Source organism: Bactrocera neohumeralis, chromosome 5, assembly GCF_024586455.1.
Source record: "Bactrocera neohumeralis isolate Rockhampton chromosome 5, APGP_CSIRO_Bneo_wtdbg2-racon-allhic-juicebox.fasta_v2, whole genome shotgun sequence".
Taxonomy (NCBI): domain Eukaryota; kingdom Metazoa; phylum Arthropoda; class Insecta; order Diptera; family Tephritidae; genus Bactrocera; species Bactrocera neohumeralis.
In genome coordinates, this window is record NC_065922.1 from 63,534,370 (window position 1) to 63,553,400 (window position 19,031).

Consider the following 19,031-nt stretch of genomic DNA (forward strand, 5'->3'; position numbering starts at 1 on the left):
GGGTCGGACCAAAGGGAGAGGGGTGTTAGATGAGTGCGGCTGATGGGACATGCAAAGAGGTGGCCAGTGTCATGCGGAGACTCATTGCTCGCAGAACATATATTGGATATGTCGGGGTCTATTCTGGATAAGTAGGAGTTTAACCTGCTTAATTATGTTTTATGTTTTTTACCAATCTATTTATGACCAAAAACTGCACTTCAACTGTCTCAATGGTATGTTTGTACAAAACATATTTCAGAAATATGTCCTCACAAAAAAAAAATGTGTATTGTTCTTTTTTTTACACTCTGTGTAATTGTTTTTATACAATAATTTATATTTTTTCATTCTATTTCATATTATATCCTGATTTACGCTGTCTTTATAAATTTGCAATTAAAATACATTTGCTGCACTCTGTTTTATACGAACCACCAAGGTTAGGCGTCGAATTGCCATGAGGCAGGGTTTTCGTTGTGCATCCACATGCTGCCACCTTTCCCGTCTGTGAGTTGACTGAATGTTGTTGACGAAAGGCATTTCGTTCACCACCACATTGTTGATGTTGGGTTTGTTGCGCTGGCATGGTACGATGACGATGGCGATCCCAAATGTGACCAGGATTGCTTCCGGTGAACACAAATTTTTCAAAACTGTTGCCCATCGTGTTTTGTGAGCTACTTTTTTACATTCACTGTTTTTCTTTATATTTTTGTGAGTTATAATTGTATTTTTGTTTATTTATTTTGTTGCGGCAAGTTCACACTATTTTTTTGTATATTTATGTATTTATGATAAGATATATGTATAGAAAATAGTATTGATGTAATATTTGCAATGTACATATATGTATACTATGTATATTAGTTAGTCGTTATGCAGAAATTTTCTAATTTTTGCTGATTTCATGTTCTGTGTTAACAAATGAGGGTTAATACTTATATGAAAATGTGTAGTAAATTCCCTTTCTGTAGTTATTAACCTCGTAAATGAAACAATTACCTAAATGATAAGAAATACTCTACAAAAAAAAGTTATAGGTATGTTTATATACATAGTTCAACGTTATATTTTCTGTTTTCATGTTAAATTAATTTAACCGACAAAACACAGTTGAAACTAATATTAAAACCGAATCTGCTTAATAATAATTTACAGTGAAATTTGAGTTCCGAAAGTTATAATTAAACCACAAACAAAAACGCAATTTTCATGCTAATAAAATCGGTGCGACCAATTTAAAACCAATCCTTAGGTTTATAATGAATACTTTATTTCAAATAATTATAGATATTGCAGATAGAATCAAGTGGTTTAAAGTATTTAAATACGTGCGCAAGTCTATACATTATATAGTAAATCACATTTTCTGTTTTTTTTTTATATGTATACTGGAACCCTCTTAGTTAAGTCATAAACGCAGAAATAGTATATAAAGTATTAAAAATTTGTTCTGTATTAATTAAAAACATTAAGGGAAGGATTACAAAACAATCAACACACGTACATTCATACATATACATACATAAGTGTATGTATATTTCTTAAATAAACAAAAAAAAATTGTCCTTGAAAACTTAGGTGACATAAAAAATATAAATGTGCAACGAAGCAAGGACAGCCACAATGTTGGCATTGCGCAGCTAATATACCATACATCAGAATTGTATATTGATTTTCAGCTAAAAATTTTGTAACTTTATAATAGATAACTATACACTTATTTTCTCAATGCCAGTTACGTAGATGTAATAACTTATTGACATTTTTCAAATTATGTTTATAAGTAAGATTTAAAATACATATATAAATACTAGAAAAGATATAATGCATGTTTTACATTGCCATCACTGCCAACAAAAAATCCAGGTCGTGAGCTGCGTTCATTTGAAAATGACTGGGTTTGAGCCTGTTGCGACGACTGCCTTAAGTCCTGGTATCCTGATTCGAGTTCTGTGTAGGACATGATGCTTCTATCGGTATGTACTAACAAATCATTTATCACTTAGCGTAGTTATTCATGTGTTTTCTCAGTAAGATTAAAAAAAATCTATATGGAATTGGTAATGTCAAAAGCTTTCACATGCAAAGTATGGAATGGGCAATTTTGCGAGGTTACAGCGAATGATAGTTGTGCTTAGTATTTGTTAATAAATTACAAATATGATTGTTGATAAATTGGAAAACTAGAAGGTACTGCTCACTAGAATTTTTACATTTCACAATTTACTAAGAATCTTCTTCTTCGCTTTTTTCACTTTGCATTGCCCATAACTATTGATTTTTTATCTTCAGCAAATAGCACAATTACACTTTGATTCATTCAACACAGCGTAAGAACTCTTTATTTGCAAATTATATAATTTTCGAATGCTATTTCTACTAATTAGTAATTGCAGAAAAATTTCACACATGAATTTCTAACACTTTCACACAAACTTGTCTAGCACCCAAATTTAATTAAATAGACCAGACAGAATTCACAACAATCTAGTCCAAATTGCTGTGCTGTCAAAATGTACTCATAATTTTTTTGTTTTGCTTTGCAGCCCAACTGTTTGACATTTCTGTTCGCGCTTCTGATGGCTTGAAGTTCACCATATACTTTGCAGAAATCAGCTGTGTAGGAATTTGTGCAGATGAACATTGTTGTTGTTGTTTTGCAACAAGCAGTCAGCTGTGTTTTGTTTACTAACGCTAAACGTAGCAACAACAATGGGTATTCAATATACATATACCATCTACGTTGATCAGCACTACTTTGCTTTTGGCATTGGTAGCATATTATCCAATTACGGTTATTGCAGATTTTTTTCTAAAGTATTCTATATGGTGTTTTGAATGCTCGAAAGAGTATTTTGTGTTTTAAAATATGAATCAATGTTGTTTCACTATAAAGTTTTAACTAACCGCATTATCGAGACTCTCTAACAGATATATCGATAGTACAATACTTATGAGTTGCCAACAACTTTGAGGCAAGAAAAAAGTAAGATGGCATCAGTAAATGAAAACCACTGTGATTTCGAAAATTAATTTAAAATAATTTTAATAACTAAGAAATGGAAAATCTGTGCCAGTACATTATACTGATGGTGTGCCGTTCAGGCACAGAACATTTCAAACATCATCATTTGCCCTTTTTAATGTGTATATGTAGAGATGTATGAATGTTTTGAAGCGACCGTTAACAGAAAAGGTGCATGCTAAAATCATATTTAGTCACAGAAAAATTCAAATTTTACAAATTCTTTTACAACAGCAGCTTAAAAAACAGGATATTAAAACAAGATAATCTCGTTTCGTTTACTCTAAAGGTACTTTGGATGTGAAACCTGTATCCTGTATACGCTCGTATGTACTTATGTACTTCAATATAAAACCTCGTTTAACGTTTTCTCTACAAATAACTGTATGCGAAAGCGCCGCTTTAAAGATCTCCTTTAACAACTAGGTTTGGAAAAAAGCTTTTCATGAAATTCTGCCTGTTTTGCGGCGGTAATTTTTTTTTAAATATTATTAAACTATTGTTGCAAAGTAACTATTAATAATTTAGTCGTAGTTAGTCAAACATTTAACCTACCTAGTTTACTTTTGTTACTTGGCGATATCGCTACGGCAACCGTAGCAACCTATTTGTTAAATATCATTTGGAACTTTCGAATTTTTTCATAATCAAAAATTGGTTTTTGGAAGAAAAAGAAATCACGTTTTGATTATTTAAGCTTGATTATATTAGATACCTTTAAATAATTTTTACAAAAACTAAACATAAATCCACGATGTTAAATTGTACATCACGGGGCAAAGAAGCTGCAATCGAACTACCGAAAGTCGGTAATAAGAAGCCTATAGTACTCTCATCCCAGCGCTTTAACAAATTGTTAAACAATGCTAACCAGACGGATAAGCTGCGAGCTCAGAAGGAACTAGAAGAGGAACAGAAGTACAAAGAGTATCTGAAAGAGGGCTCCGATCAATTGGTTGCACATTTCAAGGGTAACATACAACGAACTCAGGATGAGAAGTTGGCTGAAATCAAAGCGCATATGGAGGAGAAGATTACAAAAAGTGAGCCATCTCAATACTTGTATAAAAAGAAACCGACTAAATTATTACCAGTTAAATACAAACAACTCAGAAAGCCAAAAAGCCTCACATGTAACATTCAGTACACCACTACTAGACCTAATTCCCGTATTTCAATCAAAATTTAAGTAGCAATATATCCGAAAATTATATATTCATGCATGTAAAATATTTTGGTTCACATCGGGCAAAATGTCATATTTAAATAAAAACGAAACAAATTTTATGTTATCAGTTTTAAATGTTCACCACGAACTGTATTCTTATTATTACAGTTTTATTTTAGTTATTTAATGTATTCTTGGTACATGTTATTTATTTAGTGCAGGAAAACTTCCATAAGACAAAAGAAAATGAAGAACGCAAGCGGAGCGAGAAACTGGCAAAAGCACAAAACCTAATCGAGCAACTAAAACCGGGTCCCAAGCAGCTGCACTCGGCTGCCTTACAAAGTGAAGTCCTTCGAGCGCGTAACGTGCAAAGAAACATAAACAAGGAGTTCGAAAGGGCTATTAAACAACAAGAATGTATGGATAAAATGGCTTGCCAACAACAAGCTTTGGGTTTCATGGAAGAGGATATACAGCGGCAATTAGAACGTCATCAGGCAATGGACGTTTACAAAAAGGAAATGCTACAGACCATTAACGACAGCACCAAACAACGCGCGGAATATAAAAAGCAGCTAATTAAAGAACAACAAGCAGCACGAGAAGCTATGGACCAGGAGATCAAAGCACAAATCGAAAAGGAGAAAGCAATTATGGAGAAAAAACGAGCTGCCTTGCGTAAAAACGCATTAGAGGCCATGAAAATGGTTGAACAGCGTAGATTAAGTATGCCATTATTATTTTTACGTCCCTATATTTAAAATCATCTTTCTTTTCTAGGAGAACGTATGACTGAGGAGATAGAAAATCGCCTTTGTTGTGTTTACAATTTAGGCAAACAAGACTTGGATGCTGCAAAGCAAGAAGAGGAGAAGAAACCCACACCAGAGGAAGAGAAGAAACAAGAGATGCAAGTTCAATTTCTTCGCTGTATTCAAGCTAAGACCGAAGCAGAAGACGATGAACGTGTACGTCGTGATATCAGTCGTATGCAGTTGAAATTCACAGCTGAGGAGCAAGAGAAGATACGTAAAGACAAAGCGGCAAAACAAGCGCGTATCGAGGCCTATATGCGTGAGCTACAACAGCAAAAGGAGGCCAAGCGTCGCAGTGATGAAGAGAAGCGTTACGATATGGCAACACGCTTTAAGAACTGTGAAGTAAATCGCCTATTCGAAGAGACACAAAAGCAACAGCGTCTAGCCAAAATGCAAGACACGCGTAAAACCTTACATGAGCAAATGGAGCAGAAAAAACGCAACGAAAAGGAAGACAAAGAACTCCTGCGCACTTGCGAAAGTAATAACGAAGAGCGTGAAGATAAATTCTTTTTCGAATATGCACGAAATCTTATGGAGGATGCACATAAAAAAGATCGCCCACTATATCCATTCGTTAAGGTAGTGCAACAGTATAAGCGTGATCGCGGCATCGACTGTGAAAGAAAAACACCAAAGCATCTATTGTCACAGGTTTATATTGGTACACGACAGCCAGGAGATAGCAAGCAAAATGACGTTCACAACGCCGCGGCAGTGCCAATGAAAAGCTCAAAATCGAAGTTAACACCGACTAGCTCGGCTGAGGCTTTGCATATCGGTAAATTGCCTTCAGGAACTGATAAGTTGGCGAAAACAGAGAAAAATATAAAAGATAGTATACTTGAGAATTGCATTAAAATTAGCGAGCTTATTGCGGCTGATACAAAAAAGACTGGCGATAGCAAGGAAAAATGTGATAACAGATTAGTAGACTGCTTGAAGCCAAGCAACCGTGTGGCCGAGGCAAAGAAGGAGGACGATTGTGAATCGTTAATCAGTAACAGCAAAGTGCGATATACTATGTTGGAATTGAAAGAATTGAATCAATTCACTTAAACGTATGTGCCAGCGATGGAAGCGTAGATAATTGCAGCTTGTTTCAGCTTATTTTCATTATATTTTTGTTACTTGTTCGTGTGCTTTTCCAACATACATGCAATAAATGATTTCTTGCAAAAAAATGTAGTACTTTTGTTTATTTGAAAATGAGCTTGGCTCTCTTCAGTGTATACGAATTTCACAGTTCAGTTATGGAATAGTTTTCATGAATCTAATAGAATGTGCTGAAAGATGGACGGCCGTTATGTATCACGTTTGAATGCGCGGTGACCTGTAAGCAAAAAAGTAAACAAGTTATTAGTTGTTGTTAAATATAATAATACCTATGCTAATATAGCTTAAGTCGACTTAAGAGAAGTTAAACATATTATATTAATTTGAAGTAAAAATCTTGGTATATATCTCAAAGCCTTATGATCGCAAGTTAAAACTAACGTTTAGTTCGTCTAGCGTAAGTTGCTCCGAATAACTCTTATTACCACCTTAACATAAGTCGACTTAAGCTACTTCAGTTTACATATACTATTAATAAAAATGAGCATTTAATCACCATTTCAAATTATTTTTCAGCATTTTGGTTTTAATACGTTTACGATCACGACTAATTATTTCCATACGTTCCTTAGGCGTTGTTTGGAAAAGAATCAGATGAAGGGTGCGTATCGCAGAAACCAGCTAAAATATATATGTGTATATGTATATATTATGTATATTAAAATGTAAATAATAAATTAATACAGAAAATATAAAAAAGGAGTACATTTATTCCTATTTAACAGAAGACACGAAAATATTGAAAAATCACCAAATTAAAAAAAAAATGAGTTTTCCAAGAAGATGTGTACTTCCCATTTCTATTAAATGTATAAATAATTTTGGAAATGGTTTTTGCTACCATAACAATAATAACTGCAAAAAAAAAAATTCAAATTGAAATGAGTTATGGTAAAAATAATATAAAAACAATAAATAGGAAATATTATAATTTTTAGCTATTTTAAGCAATTTTATATGAAAATATATGTACCGTCCCTTGAAAAATAATTCGTGACAAATTTCGTGAAGATAACTGATCAAATAAAAAAGTTTTTCAAAGGACATGATTTTGATTGTTCAGTTTGAATGTCAACTATAGTAGTCCGATATTCGTGGAGAAAGGGACATTTGCAAAATTTCAGTTAGATATCACTTAAATATATATAAACTCAGCTCGTTACGTTGATGTTATAAACTTTGTGGCAAAGTTATTAGACCCTCTTCAGGTTATAAATATACCACACGAGATTAATAAAATTTGCTTGCTCACCTGCTTTAAAAGTCGTGCTTTAAATTTGATATTCTCAGGAGCACCCGCTTCCATTGGATCTTCGCTGGTCTCCATGTGGAAGTTCAAAACGAATATTAATGTATCTTTGATGGTCTGTACTACACGCTGAACTTGTTCCGTTTGAAAGAGACGACGCACTAAATAACCGCGTACATACGCATTGATCTTGGTCGCAGCAGACGCTCGTCGCTCAGCTTCTACGGATGTGCTCGTAATCAACGATTGGCGCTGCTTTTTTTAGGAAAAAATGTTTTCGAGTAGCCAATGTATGTTTTTATTATAATTTAAATTAAAAATTGTACATGTGAAAGTTTAAATTTTTATTTACTAACTTATTGCTTGGAAATATAACATTTTTTAAGGTTTTTCTAGGCAATTTAGGTACTTGGTAAAAGCCGCAAGGATGTTGTATAAGTAAATACATACATTTGTGTAAATTTTACAAGTGTTATCTTGAAAAAACTTAGAAATCCAAATTGAAGTAGTGTAAAAAACAGTTTTATGTTAATGTGTGTTTACTATCCTTCTGCACATACATATGTATATGTATGTACATATATAGGTATGTAGGAAAATAATAAATGAGAATAATGTCAAATGCGAAGTGGCACATTTTTTTGTAATGGTCAACCATAAATATATGAACAAGTGTGTCTCCCAACGAAACCTTTGATGTTTCCCACACTCCAGCGCATACTTAAATGACAGCATTGACTGTTGCGGCTAGATTTGATTGATTGTTTACTAATAAGGCACAGATAGAGATCATCGTTATGGAATTAGTTATTGAAATTTATGTAATATATTTGAATAACGATTGGAAAAGCTTCTCCTTTCATTGAAATGTTATCAACTGTTATTGTAAAGCTTTTTCATTTTATGGAAAAGAGAAAAAATAGATATGAGACAATAATAGAAAAATGTTAGTTTACATATAATAGCGAATAAAAAGTGTTTTAAAAGTGTAAAATTGCATAAAACAACATATTATGATGTTTTGCTAATTTGTTTTTGTTGGTAAAATTTCACGAATCAATTTAAAAGCGTAAAAAAAAGTATGATCAAAAGACTTAATAAAAATTTGTAATTTATTTTTAGTTCAGTTATTTTTAATTTTTAACCCCAAATACCGGATTGAAGAAAAAAAATTTTCATAAATTAAACTTTTTTGCTTTTGCGTATTTCGTACTCAACCATTTAGAACTAGAGCACGAATAGAGCCATCATCTTAAATACTATAGAACAGTGGTTGGCTAACTTACACATTCAAACGATTGAAAACATAATAATTAAAACAGATGTTTGAGATTTAAGCGTAAATTTTCAATTTTTATCATTAAAATCAAAAATAAAATAATTAATTTTCAAAAATTAAATTTCCCAAACTCGGAATTAAAAATTTAATTATTATTCCAAGATGGAAAATTGTAGTTTCAATTTTGAAATTAAAAAAATTCGCAACCCATTTTCTAGTAAATTATATGTTACGTTATACTATGTTCGGACCGACACTGAAAACATTTTTAAAACACATTTGTGTGTTGTGGAATCTAAGTCGTTCGGACCGACAATGTGTGTTTTCGATGAGTTTTCACTGACAACTATCAATAGCGGCATTCTCTTGCTTTTGCAAGATTGCACAACGACACAAAATGCAAAAATCCTATACCGAAATATGCAAGGCCAAGTGAGCACCCATTGCAGAATCTAGTGATATATGACGGCACGAAAATAAACGTGGGGTTTGGTCTGACATATTTATAGCCATTGCAAATAATTTTCTGCATGGGTTTGTTGTTGTGCCGTTGCATCAAGTGGAAAATTCTGCAATTTCTGCACCGTGCAAGGTTTTGCAAGAGCAAGAGAATCCCCCTAATATGAGAATATCAAGGGACAGCTGTTTTTGTATATGGAATGTAAACAAATATCAAGTGACAATTTAGTGCCGGCAAAATATGTATGAAGGCTAACGTTATCCAAACTTTTAAAACACAATGTAAAGTTTGATAGGTAATTCCCTACTTTTGTTATAAAATATTACATACATATGTATGTATGAATACCTAAGACTGTGAAGGTTATTCGCAATTTTCGGATATATGCACGTAAATCTATTATTCAAAACTATCATGCACACTTACGCGACTACTTGACGCTCCACTAGTTGTGCCATTTGAGCGCCCAACATTATTAGTTACTCCACTGTTACAACCACAGTTGCTGCTAATCGACACACTTCTGTTTGAAGCTGTTGGTGAGAGGTCGTGTGAAAAGAGCCGTCGTCGAGGAGTGCAGTGATTACTGCTTTGCGATGTCGCCGGCAATGTTGATGAGCCGATTGATAGTTCCAACGATGGCAGTTGGATTGCACCTGACATCAAGTCCAAAGTATTTGCTGCGACACAACTGTTCGCACTCATTGATTCAGCACAGTCTGACCTTGCTGTTGGTGAATTTTCTACCGAGCCATGGTAACTACTGTCAACTCTTTTGTTGTTCACATGATCTACAGCATGTTGTATTTGTACATTGCCTATTTTATTTGTCAGCTGTTCTAGCAAATACCTTTGTTGCTCTTCGAATACCTGCTGCATACGTTGTTGTTCACGTTTTTGTTGCGCCAATAACTCGAGAAATTTTTGACGGTGTTCATCCTCAATACCGTTGTATTGTTGATTGCCTGCTGCGCGTTCGCGTGCACTTTCCGTGGTCACTTTAGCAGTTTGTATGCTTGGCATCGAAGGTGTGGGTTTCATTTGTTTGATAGCGGTTGTACCGGAAACAGATTTTTTCAGCTGACGTCCAATTTTCGGTTTAATTAGTTTTTGCTCATAAGGTGAACGTTTACTTTTAGCGCCTGAATGGTGTGTTGAGGATGGACTTGTAATATTTGTGATTGAAGGCTTTAGTTGTAAGCGCATTGGTTGTGCGCGTGGTTTAAGATCGACTTTTTGCACACGTTTCGCCTTTGATTCGACAGTGTCGCGTGTGGCGCTCATAGAAAACAAATTGGAACGTTTGGTGGGATAAACGTCATTAGGTACTTGTTGTTGACGAATGTGTTCAATTAATGCTTTCGAAGGGTAATCTAGTGTAAAGGAGTTTGAGCGGACTAAATGGCTTTCATTTTGCGTTGTAAGGCCAACATCCAGAGATTTAATTTTGGACTGTGTTCTCTCGGATAGTAATGGCTTCAATGATGGACTTGTTGCCGATCTCTGCGGTGGCTTTATGTTAGAGCACTTGGGCTTGTCCGTTTTCGTGTCTGTTACGGTAAAATTTTCAAACTTAAGGATTTTGCTGGTGATGTTCGTTACTTTGTGATGAGTTTTCAAATCTCGTTCGCGATTTGTGGGGGACTCCATGCAGTTGAAGCTTTCGTCTGAACTTATTTCATCCTGCAATGATTTGTTCAAATTTTTTTTAGGTGTTTCTTGTTTATTCACATTTATAGCGTCAATACTATTTTGTTGTTTTAGAGTATCAATAAATGAACGCGAACTATTTATTGGTGTTGGTGGATCAATACATATTGATGGAATTTTCTTTAGAACCTTGTCCGATTTCTGACGTGCAGCACAATTTATATTTGCGTTTTCATCTTTTGTCAATTCAACTTTTTGTCCAATTGACTTTTCATCTGGATGATCCAAATTTATTTGTTGCTGTTGTTGTTGGAAGATTTGCACTTCGTCCTCTGTTAAAGGACTGATGATTGTATTAGAACGATGGTCGTAAATCAAAGTTTCTGATTTTTGTAACTTCTGCATACGGTGCATAAGATTGATTTCCAAAGAGTTCGACTGTTGCATTTGAACATTAAATTCACTACATTCACCGGCAGTTTGACGAGTTATTTTCGCGCGATTCTGATTGGGCGCAGATAACTTCGATTCATCTTCATTTTGTGTCAGAATATCTGAAAGTAACATATACGATTTCTCTGCTTCTATACGTTGGGCATCAAGTTCTATTAAATGCTCAGATAAACTGCAGTTGCTACTACTTTCGTTTTTATTATCTATAACATCTGTATCTTCTTTTAATTCTTCAAGCTCTGTGCCATATTCCAAATTATATCTCTGTTTCCTATGTCGATTTTCCTCTAAACGTTGTTCTATTTTAATTGCCTTTTCTTTTAATTTCTGCATTTGTCGTCGCTTGTCGGCCGTCATCTAGAAAATGTTTAAACATTATTGAACATATGTATGTGTACGAGTATATAAAAAGGCGATTAGTTTTAGTGTAATAGCGCGTGAAGCGCACACCCAAATACAATGCTTCAGCCAGTTTGCTTTAAATGATCATATAAACTTACCAATGGCGGTATAATAGGAACTCCATCGATGCGGAACACCGACACAAACTTTGCTGCAGATATAGAGGGGGCAAATATCGGGTTTATGCGCTTAGTAGCTGCTGCGCTTATAATATCTGACTTAATATCTTCCATTATTATAACCATAGATATATGTATATTTTCTTTTTTCTCACTGAAAATTCCGATTCTTGGTTGTTAATTTAATTAGTAATATGAACGTTGAATTTAGAATTCTTATTTTCGCAGTGTAATACTAGTTAACTCTTTCAAATTTATATCATTCTGAAATTTAATTGTGTCAAAAAAGTCAAAATAAAAATAAAACAAATTCAAAAATATGTGGAAATTTTGAAATTTTATGGCTTTTGTTTTCTTTCACTCAATCTATTTGTTTACGTTTCTATGGCTACTACCTGTGGACGCATGCAGCCGAAACTGCATTTACGATGCTCCAATACTTTCACGAATATTGAGGTCGCAAATGTTTGTTCGTTTATTTAGACTAATAAATTATTCAAAATATCTAAATCCATTTATGCGCGCCTTTAACTTCAATTCAGTTAATCTACAGAAATTTACCAACAACTTTTTACAAATTCCATCAAGTGTCAATTGGATGCACGTTCTTATTTCATGCATGAATATATTCACAATAGCATCACCTAGGGAAATTGGAAAATTATAGTCGGTCTGTAAACCGGTTAATTAGCTTTGCGAGTTACTTATTTTAAGAAGAATTAACAAAACAATAACTTATGTGTCGTACTTTTTAACCATAAAATTAATCTGTGATGTATTTAAATTTGATTTTATAATTCATTATTTATTGGTTTTTAAATGTGAATAACAACCCACAGCCAATACTTTCCAACTTCAAGCTCCAAAGCGATGAAGATGTAAAAATAATACGATTTAGTAACCATTTGGCATATTATCCTTTTTGAAAAGAAAATAAATGTATTACACTTTATTTAATAGCATTTATTTAGTTTCAAATATACGAAAAATATTGCTGTGAGTTCATACAGTCGAGTAGAATGAACTCTAACGTGTATGACCACCATAATTTTGTTATGAAATGTAAATATTTATATTTGGCGGATGTTTAGATGTTTCAAAGTGGCGGGAAACCAATATAATTTTATAGACGGCTGAGCAAATTGTTGTATACTAAAATTAAACTATATTGACTGTTATCGTTAGTGTATATAACATTATGAGTACATTAAAAAGAGTTACATCTCCAATGAAGCAGCAAAATGAAACTCCCACAAAGAAGTTAAGAATTAGTAAAAACGAGGAAAAACCATTTCATAGCGATGGTTATAGTTGTACAGAGTTGGAAAACTTTTTTGACGGTGATGATGACTTTGAGGCAATTATAAATAGCAAAAGCTTATCAGTACTGCAAGGGAAATCCTTAGATCTTAGTAAATGGCAACGATGCATTGTACTAGACGTGGAGCGCGAACGATCTACTTTCGATTTGGTGCTGCAAGTGCGACTAGCAAACTTCGATCAAGTGGAAGATTTCGAGAAGGAAAATAACACTTTATTATCTAAATGTCGTCTGCAGCAACAATGGAGCCACACAGTTGTTAAGAAAGATGACATTATTTCCCTAATATGTGTATGGGATGAAAAATTAATGTGCTATAAAGTGAATAATGAGCATGGATTTTGTGTCACTAACCCTGACACATTAATTTCTAGCACTAGTGTAGTTGGCTCGCTTTTCTGTCGTAGAAAAGCAGTGTTGCAAGAGCGCTTCAAAGGAATTGATGCAAATAGCAAAATTGTAAGCGTACCCACTTTTATATGTGCATATGTTTATATGTACACATACTGCAACTAATAATTTCTAATTGTTAATACAGATGGTAGTGGGATCAATGGTACATGAAATGCTGCAGTTGGTACTGCAGAAAAATCTTAGAAACGCAGAAGATATTGAGTCCACTGCTAGAGAATTATTACACTCCAAGGAAACAGCTTATGAACTCCATGCGAATTTAATGTCACGCGATGAGCTAGAATTTGAACTACAAAAGTTTATACCCAATGTGATAAGTTTTGTAGAACAATACATTAAAGGCATTCCACCAAATGTGGTACATACATGTGTTTAGATTATTTGAATTAATACATTTTTAATTTATTTTTTAAATTTAACAGCATCTTAAAGACACTTTCCAAGGTACTATTGAACACATACAGGACATTGAAGAGAATGTTTGGGTGCCACAACTCGGTTTAAAAGGTAAAGTAGATGTATCCGTGCGCATCAAGCAACGAAAACACGAAAAAACAACAAATGCCATACCGTTAGAATTGAAAACTGGACGTGCCACTTTTTCAATGGAACATAAGGGTCAAGTTATGTTATACCAAATGATGCTAACTGCAATTGGACGTGAAACAAATTCCAGTTTATTACTTTATTTACGCGAAGGCATAATGCGCGAATTACGTGGAACCCGTAATGAGCAGCGTGACCTTATTATGTTACGTAATGATTTAGCGCACTATCTATCATATCTGAGTGAAACACCTGCAACTAATACATCACTCGTAGCAACTGAAGAACAGGACAAATTTTTACAGCCTTTAAAGTTGCCCGAACCCATTTCACATCATAGCGCCTGTGGCAATTGTGAATATGCAACCGTTTGCTGTACTTTCGCAAAAACTGATCCAGAACTGCACTTAAGAAAAGGTCATCCTTTATTAACAGTTATGCAGAATGTCACCGAACACTTACGAACAGACGATTACAAGTATTTTATTCACTGGTGTCGTTTGCTTGCATTAGAAGAAAAAGAAATGAAGAAAGCGAACAACTTGCGCACTTTGTGGACGAGTACACCGGAACAACGTAAGAAAAATGGTCTCGCAATTGTGGATGTACAGCTGAAAAACGTTACTTGTGAGGGAACGCATTATTTAAACAATTTCACGATAAAAGCGACTGGTGATTATAAAGACGCGGATTTATTGTTGAGTGGTGTAATTATAACAACAAATACATGTAGTTCTTGTATTATTTTAATGTCTTCCGTTTGTTTTAGTTCTCTATCGGCGAATATGTGATAATCAGCACACGCAAACGCTTGGCTGTGGCAGCTGGCTCAATTGTCAATATGACAAGTACCGAAATTACCGTTAGTCTCGAACGCGATCTGAAGAAAAACTATGCAAACGTTGCATTTATCATCGACAAACATGAATCACAATCGGGCAACGCATTCAATTTCACAAATGTCAGCTTGTTGCTAGATAATAACGAGCGTGCGAAAGTGTTGCGTGATATTATAGTGCAACGCATACAACCCACTTACCGCAAAGTACTGCCGAAAATTGTTGCAACTGCGGGTGCAAATATACTCAAACAACTGAACTCGGTGCAACGATCTGCCGTACTCAAGGCTTTAACTGTAGAACGCTATATGCTAATCAAAGGTCTGCCAGGCACGGGTAAGCAAATGATAACTTTCGTATTTGGTTGATCATGGCATATATTTTTTGTTTGTTTCGTAGGCAAAACGCAAACACTCGTGGCGATTGTGCGCCTATTACATTTGATGAGTAAATCAGTGCTCATCACCAGTCATACACACTCCGCAGTCGACAATTTGTTAGTGCGCTTGAAGGCACATAAACTGCCGATGCTGCGTTTGGGCTCCGGTGCACGTATTAACGACGAGCTGCAAGAGTTTGCCGAACGCACAGTGCTGCGAGACTGCGCATCTGTGGAAGACTTAACGCAAAAATATAATTCGTATAATATTGTGGGCGTCACTTGTCTAGGATCAGCGCATCCGCTGTTCTTGCATAGAAAATTTGATTTTTGCATAGTCGATGAAGCCACTCAGGTTATGCAGCCGACAACGCTGCGTCCGCTCTTCTTTTGTGATAAATTTATATTAGTTGGGGATCCCGAACAGCTGCCGCCTCTGATACGTTCAAAAGAGGCGCGACAACTGGGTGCAGACGAATCACTTTTCGAACGCCTTGACACAAAAACCGCCACAGCAGTACTGACACTGCAATATCGAATGAATAAATCCATAACGCGACTGGCCAACGAACTTACTTACAAGGGTGCCTTGAAATGTGCCTCTAAAGAGGTTGAACTGGACACGCTTCAAGTGAATTTGTCAAAGCATAATGAAGCTGCGAAGTGGTTGCAGCGCGCCCTGCAAACTCATATAGATCAAGCGGTTTACTTATTGGACACAAAGGACTGCACTGAACGGCTCAACGCATTTAACAGCGGCGAAAAGTACGCTGCGCTGGAATGCGTTTCAACATCAACTGCTAATGAAAAACAAAATAAAAGCACCAAGCGTATTTCAAAATATACAAATTATTGCGAAGCTGCAATTATTATGCATATAGTTGAGAAATTACTGCTGGCAGGTTATGCACCGGCGCGCATTGGCGTGATTGCGCCTTATCGCGCACAAGTGGAGCTGCTGCTTAACTTAACTGCACAGTTTGAGCTTCACCATAATACCGGAACGTCGAAGCTGAGTTTTGCCTCGGTCGAAGTCAACACCGTTGATCAATATCAAGGGCGGGACAAAGATATTATACTCTTTTCTGGCACGCGCACTGGCGCTGTGGATGCCAATGAACGTGCGCGTGAAGCAGAAATTCTGGAGGACAAACGTCGCCTTACTGTGGCGATTACACGCGCTAAACGCAAGCTGCTGCTTGTTGGCGACGCTGCGTGCCTGTCTAAATATACGCCTTTTCAACTGTTGCTCGAGCACATACCAAGCTACTGCAAGTTACAGCTGGAGGATGGTAAGCTTGATTTCGAATGGCAGGCACTATTCAATAACATATCTAGTGTTATTAAGACTTAGCATTTTCGGCTTAATTTAAGCATGATATTATTATATTATTTGATTGCAATGATTGTATATTGTCAACACTATTATTTCAAAATCAAGGAAAAGCTGGAATTCTGTGCTGATTTGTCCAACGCCGTGGGCTGCACGGCATGTATTTTTGATTTTCCTTATTGTATTTTATTGGTTCATTGATGTTATGAAGTTGGAATTTAGTTGTTGGTGAGTGCAACTGTGAATTATTACATTTTTGTTGTTGGTCCGTTATTTTTGTTATAAAATTATTTCATAATTTGCTTACATCTTCGTCTTTGCCACACAGCGCATCTATAATGCAGCCCATTTTCTGTATTTTTTTTTATTTGTTTTGCTTATTTTAAGAAAAAATGTTTTATTTATACGAAAAATATTATTTTGACATTATTTTTTAGCAATAATCGTCTCATTTGTGAAGAAAAATTCTAAATATATTAAAGTCATTAAGATAGACGAGTTTTTACATGTAACAACTTTGTAAGTGAAGCTTTAAGTTTTTCTGATGTGGGAATCGGTAATTGTTTAATGCAAATTCGGTACTAGTCCAGTCATTATAGTAAGTTCACCTTGGAATTCGATATACCCATTTATATGTCTGTAAATACTTGTATATTACAGACATATAAATGGGTATATCGAATTCCGAGATTCTTACCTAATTTAAGCTTAAATGACTGGACAAGTTTTGTTATTTGTTCACAAGCCTTAGCTCAGTGGTTGTTGTTATTGTGGTTAATCTAAACCCTAATTGGACGAGAGGTAGGCTAATTGTCATTGATTTAGGTAGATCTAGGTTTGTAAAGAATCTGAGTATAGGGAAAGACAGACCGGTCTAATTAACCGTATCGAACTCGGATTCTTATATGGCCAAAGACTGTCAACTCGACACCATGGCTCGAAATTACTGTTTGAATTGCAACAGCAGCATCTGTTAGGGAAAACGTAAGTAGGAACATACAAGGTGCGTTCCAAAGTAAACACGACTTTTTGAATCTAGCGCACCTGGTGGCGCCATCTATATGTCAACTGGTGCGTTAGAATCTGCTATCTTTATCGATTGTCCAGTGAGAATTTCATGACATTTCATCGATTAGAAGTAAAGTTATTGCGTTTTAAGTATCAGTATGTTGGTGTTGTCGGTGCGAAAATGAGCTTCGAACAAAGATCGAACATTAAATTTTGTTTTAAAATTGGTAAAACTTTTACCGAAACGTTTCAACTGATGAAACAAGTTTATGGCGGTGATTGCCTATCCCGTAGCAGAGGGCACGAGTGGTTTCAACGTTTTCAAAGTCATCAAAAATCAGTCGAAATCATTATTAAAATTAATGGAAATGGAATTGAACATCTCCAAAACATCGATTTATCGCATTTTGACCGAACATTTGGGCTTACGAAAGGTGTGTGCACGGTTTGTTCCGCACAAATTGACTGACGAACAAAAATTGCTCAGAATCCATCGATCGATCGACGCTTGTGACCGATTATTTGACCAAAAATCACATTTTAACCATTAACTACTCCCTGTATTCACCTGATATGGCACCGTGCGACTTCTTCCTTTTCGGAAAAAAGCATTTGCCCATGAAAGGAAAGCGTTATGCAGACGTAGAGGCCATTCAAAAGGCTTGCACCGGCATACTGGCGGCCATACCGGCCAACGAGCTAAAACACTCGTTCGACATGCTTTTGAACCGTGCAAAAAGCTGTATTGAAGGAGACTATTTTGAATAAAATAAATTGATTTTGCCGAAAAACCATTTGTTCTGTTTTTTTTGTCCTGTTTACTTTGGAACCTACCCCTTATATTGAGTATGTTCGGATTCTACCCTTGGGATACCTATAGTCTGGGTAAATAAGGCGTTTAACAACTTACTACAATTTCCAGAGCGCGGTATAGCAAGAGTTGCTCGAGGCAACTACTCCAGTTTAATTTCTGTTGCTCCGTCTGAATTCTGGCCGATGAAAAGTCGGCATATTTATTTCGGGCGATTTCACTTCAAGCCAGAATAGTTTCTGAAAAAAGCTTCCACTATGTTTGAGAATAGCTCAGATATGTAGAAACATTCCTGCTGTATGCATATTTAGGACGTATTTAGGATTTATATCAGGTAACAACAACACCAATGGCCGTTCTAACTAGCAGTTAGTTCTCCATAACGGAAGAATTTCCGATTTATTAACGTTGACTTGCCAGCTTTCTTTGAAAATAGTTGGAAACCGTTTTAATTCAAGTAACAATAATATATTCGGGTCTGTACAGTCATCTTTTAGCTCCAATCCCTGGATTCACGATTGACTTGTTAGGCTGTACAACGTCCGATCAATATAACTACTACCCGTAGTCCAATATATGTACCTAATACTATATATGAATTTCAAACTTTCGGCTATTTTTATACCGTATATATCGGTAAATAAGTAAGATAT

At 35.3% G+C, this 19,031-nt stretch overlaps 4 protein-coding genes across 17 annotated transcripts in view; 2 read left to right on the top strand and 2 right to left on the bottom strand.

Annotated features, from left to right (window-relative positions):
- LOC126759142 (inositol hexakisphosphate and diphosphoinositol-pentakisphosphate kinase) overlaps positions 1–2,501 on the bottom strand; it is a 48,909-nt gene extending 46,408 nt beyond the window's left edge. For 2 of the 9 annotated variants that reach the window (XM_050473779.1, XM_050473777.1), the window contains exon 1: positions 1,823–2,499. In XM_050473779.1, coding sequence (XP_050329736.1) covers positions 1,823–1,948 — 126 coding nt within the window. In that variant the 5' untranslated portion in view covers positions 1,949–2,499. Of the gene's footprint in view, positions 1–414; positions 748–1,822 lie in introns of those variants that run through there. The other 7 variants (XM_050473773.1, XM_050473772.1, XM_050473774.1 and 4 more) reach the window with 7 other exon arrangements.
- A 583-nt stretch (positions 2,502–3,084) lies between these two features.
- On the top strand, positions 3,085–6,111 carry LOC126759163 (plectin). The gene is made up of 3 exons (XM_050473836.1): positions 3,085–4,053; positions 4,395–4,907; positions 4,962–6,111. The coding sequence occupies exons 1-3, from the start codon at positions 3,765–3,767 to the stop codon at positions 6,056–6,058; spliced, it is 1,899 nt and encodes a 632-aa protein (XP_050329793.1). The 5' UTR covers positions 3,085–3,764; the 3' UTR covers positions 6,059–6,111.
- Positions 6,112–6,168: 57 nt separating this feature from the next.
- LOC126759155 (uncharacterized) lies at positions 6,169–12,303 on the bottom strand. Of its 5 annotated transcripts, none has more exons than XM_050473822.1 (6): positions 12,123–12,303; positions 11,707–11,991; positions 9,530–11,563; positions 7,368–7,616; positions 6,612–6,736; positions 6,169–6,332 (listed from the first exon to the last, which is right to left on the bottom strand). In XM_050473822.1, the coding sequence occupies exons 2-6, from the start codon at positions 11,851–11,853 to the stop codon at positions 6,311–6,313; spliced, it is 2,577 nt and encodes an 858-aa protein (XP_050329779.1). In that variant the 5' UTR covers positions 11,854–11,991; positions 12,123–12,303; the 3' UTR covers positions 6,169–6,310. The 5 variants fall into 5 exon arrangements, with proteins under 5 accessions (XP_050329779.1, XP_050329777.1, XP_050329780.1 ...); XM_050473820.1 differs by having other exon boundaries at positions 7,368–7,619; XM_050473823.1 differs by having other exon boundaries at positions 6,585–6,736; positions 7,368–7,619.
- Positions 12,304–12,818: 515 nt separating this feature from the next.
- LOC126759150 (DNA replication ATP-dependent helicase/nuclease DNA2) lies at positions 12,819–17,052 on the top strand. Of its 2 annotated transcripts, none has more exons than XM_050473811.1 (5): positions 12,819–13,507; positions 13,587–13,817; positions 13,885–14,715; positions 14,778–15,183; positions 15,247–17,052. In XM_050473811.1, the coding sequence occupies exons 1-5, from the start codon at positions 12,926–12,928 to the stop codon at positions 16,578–16,580; spliced, it is 3,384 nt and encodes a 1,127-aa protein (XP_050329768.1). In that variant the 5' UTR covers positions 12,819–12,925; the 3' UTR covers positions 16,581–17,052. The 2 variants fall into 2 exon arrangements, with proteins under 2 accessions (XP_050329768.1, XP_050329767.1); XM_050473810.1 differs by having other exon boundaries at positions 12,820–13,507; positions 13,587–13,820.
- Positions 17,053–19,031: the final 1,979 nt, after the last annotated feature.

What these genes read in the sequence shown, in the direction of transcription:
- LOC126759163 (XM_050473836.1), top strand. Translation starts at nt 3,765, where the DNA reads ATGTTAAATTGTACATCACGGGGCAAAGAAGCTGCAATCGAACTACCG. An exon ending in GGAGGAGAAGATTACAAAAA is followed by an intron (nt 4,054 to 4,394) that starts GTGAGCCATCTC and finishes TTATTTATTTAG; the next exon opens with TGCAGGAAAACTTCCATAAG. An exon ending in GGTTGAACAGCGTAGATTAA is followed by an intron (nt 4,908 to 4,961) that starts GTATGCCATTAT and finishes TTTCTTTTCTAG; the next exon opens with GAGAACGTATGACTGAGGAG.
- LOC126759155 (XM_050473820.1), bottom strand. Translation starts at nt 11,853, where the DNA reads ATGGTTATAATAATGGAAGATATTAAGTCAGATATTATAAGCGCAGCA. An exon ending in AAGCACGACTTTTAAAGCAG is followed by an intron (nt 6,737 to 7,367) that starts GTGAGCAAGCAA and finishes TATATATTTTAG; the next exon opens with CTGGTTTCTGCGATACGCAC. An exon ending in CTGAAAAATAATTTGAAATG is followed by an intron (nt 6,333 to 6,611) that starts GTGATTAAATGC and finishes TTTTGCTTACAG; the next exon opens with GTCACCGCGCATTCAAACGT.
- LOC126759150 (XM_050473810.1), top strand. Translation starts at nt 12,926, where the DNA reads ATGAGTACATTAAAAAGAGTTACATCTCCAATGAAGCAGCAAAATGAA. An exon ending in TTGATGCAAATAGCAAAATT is followed by an intron (nt 13,508 to 13,586) that starts GTAAGCGTACCC and finishes TTGTTAATACAG; the next exon opens with ATGGTAGTGGGATCAATGGT. An exon ending in CGGATTTATTGTTGAGTGGT is followed by an intron (nt 14,716 to 14,777) that starts GTAATTATAACA and finishes CGTTTGTTTTAG; the next exon opens with TTCTCTATCGGCGAATATGT.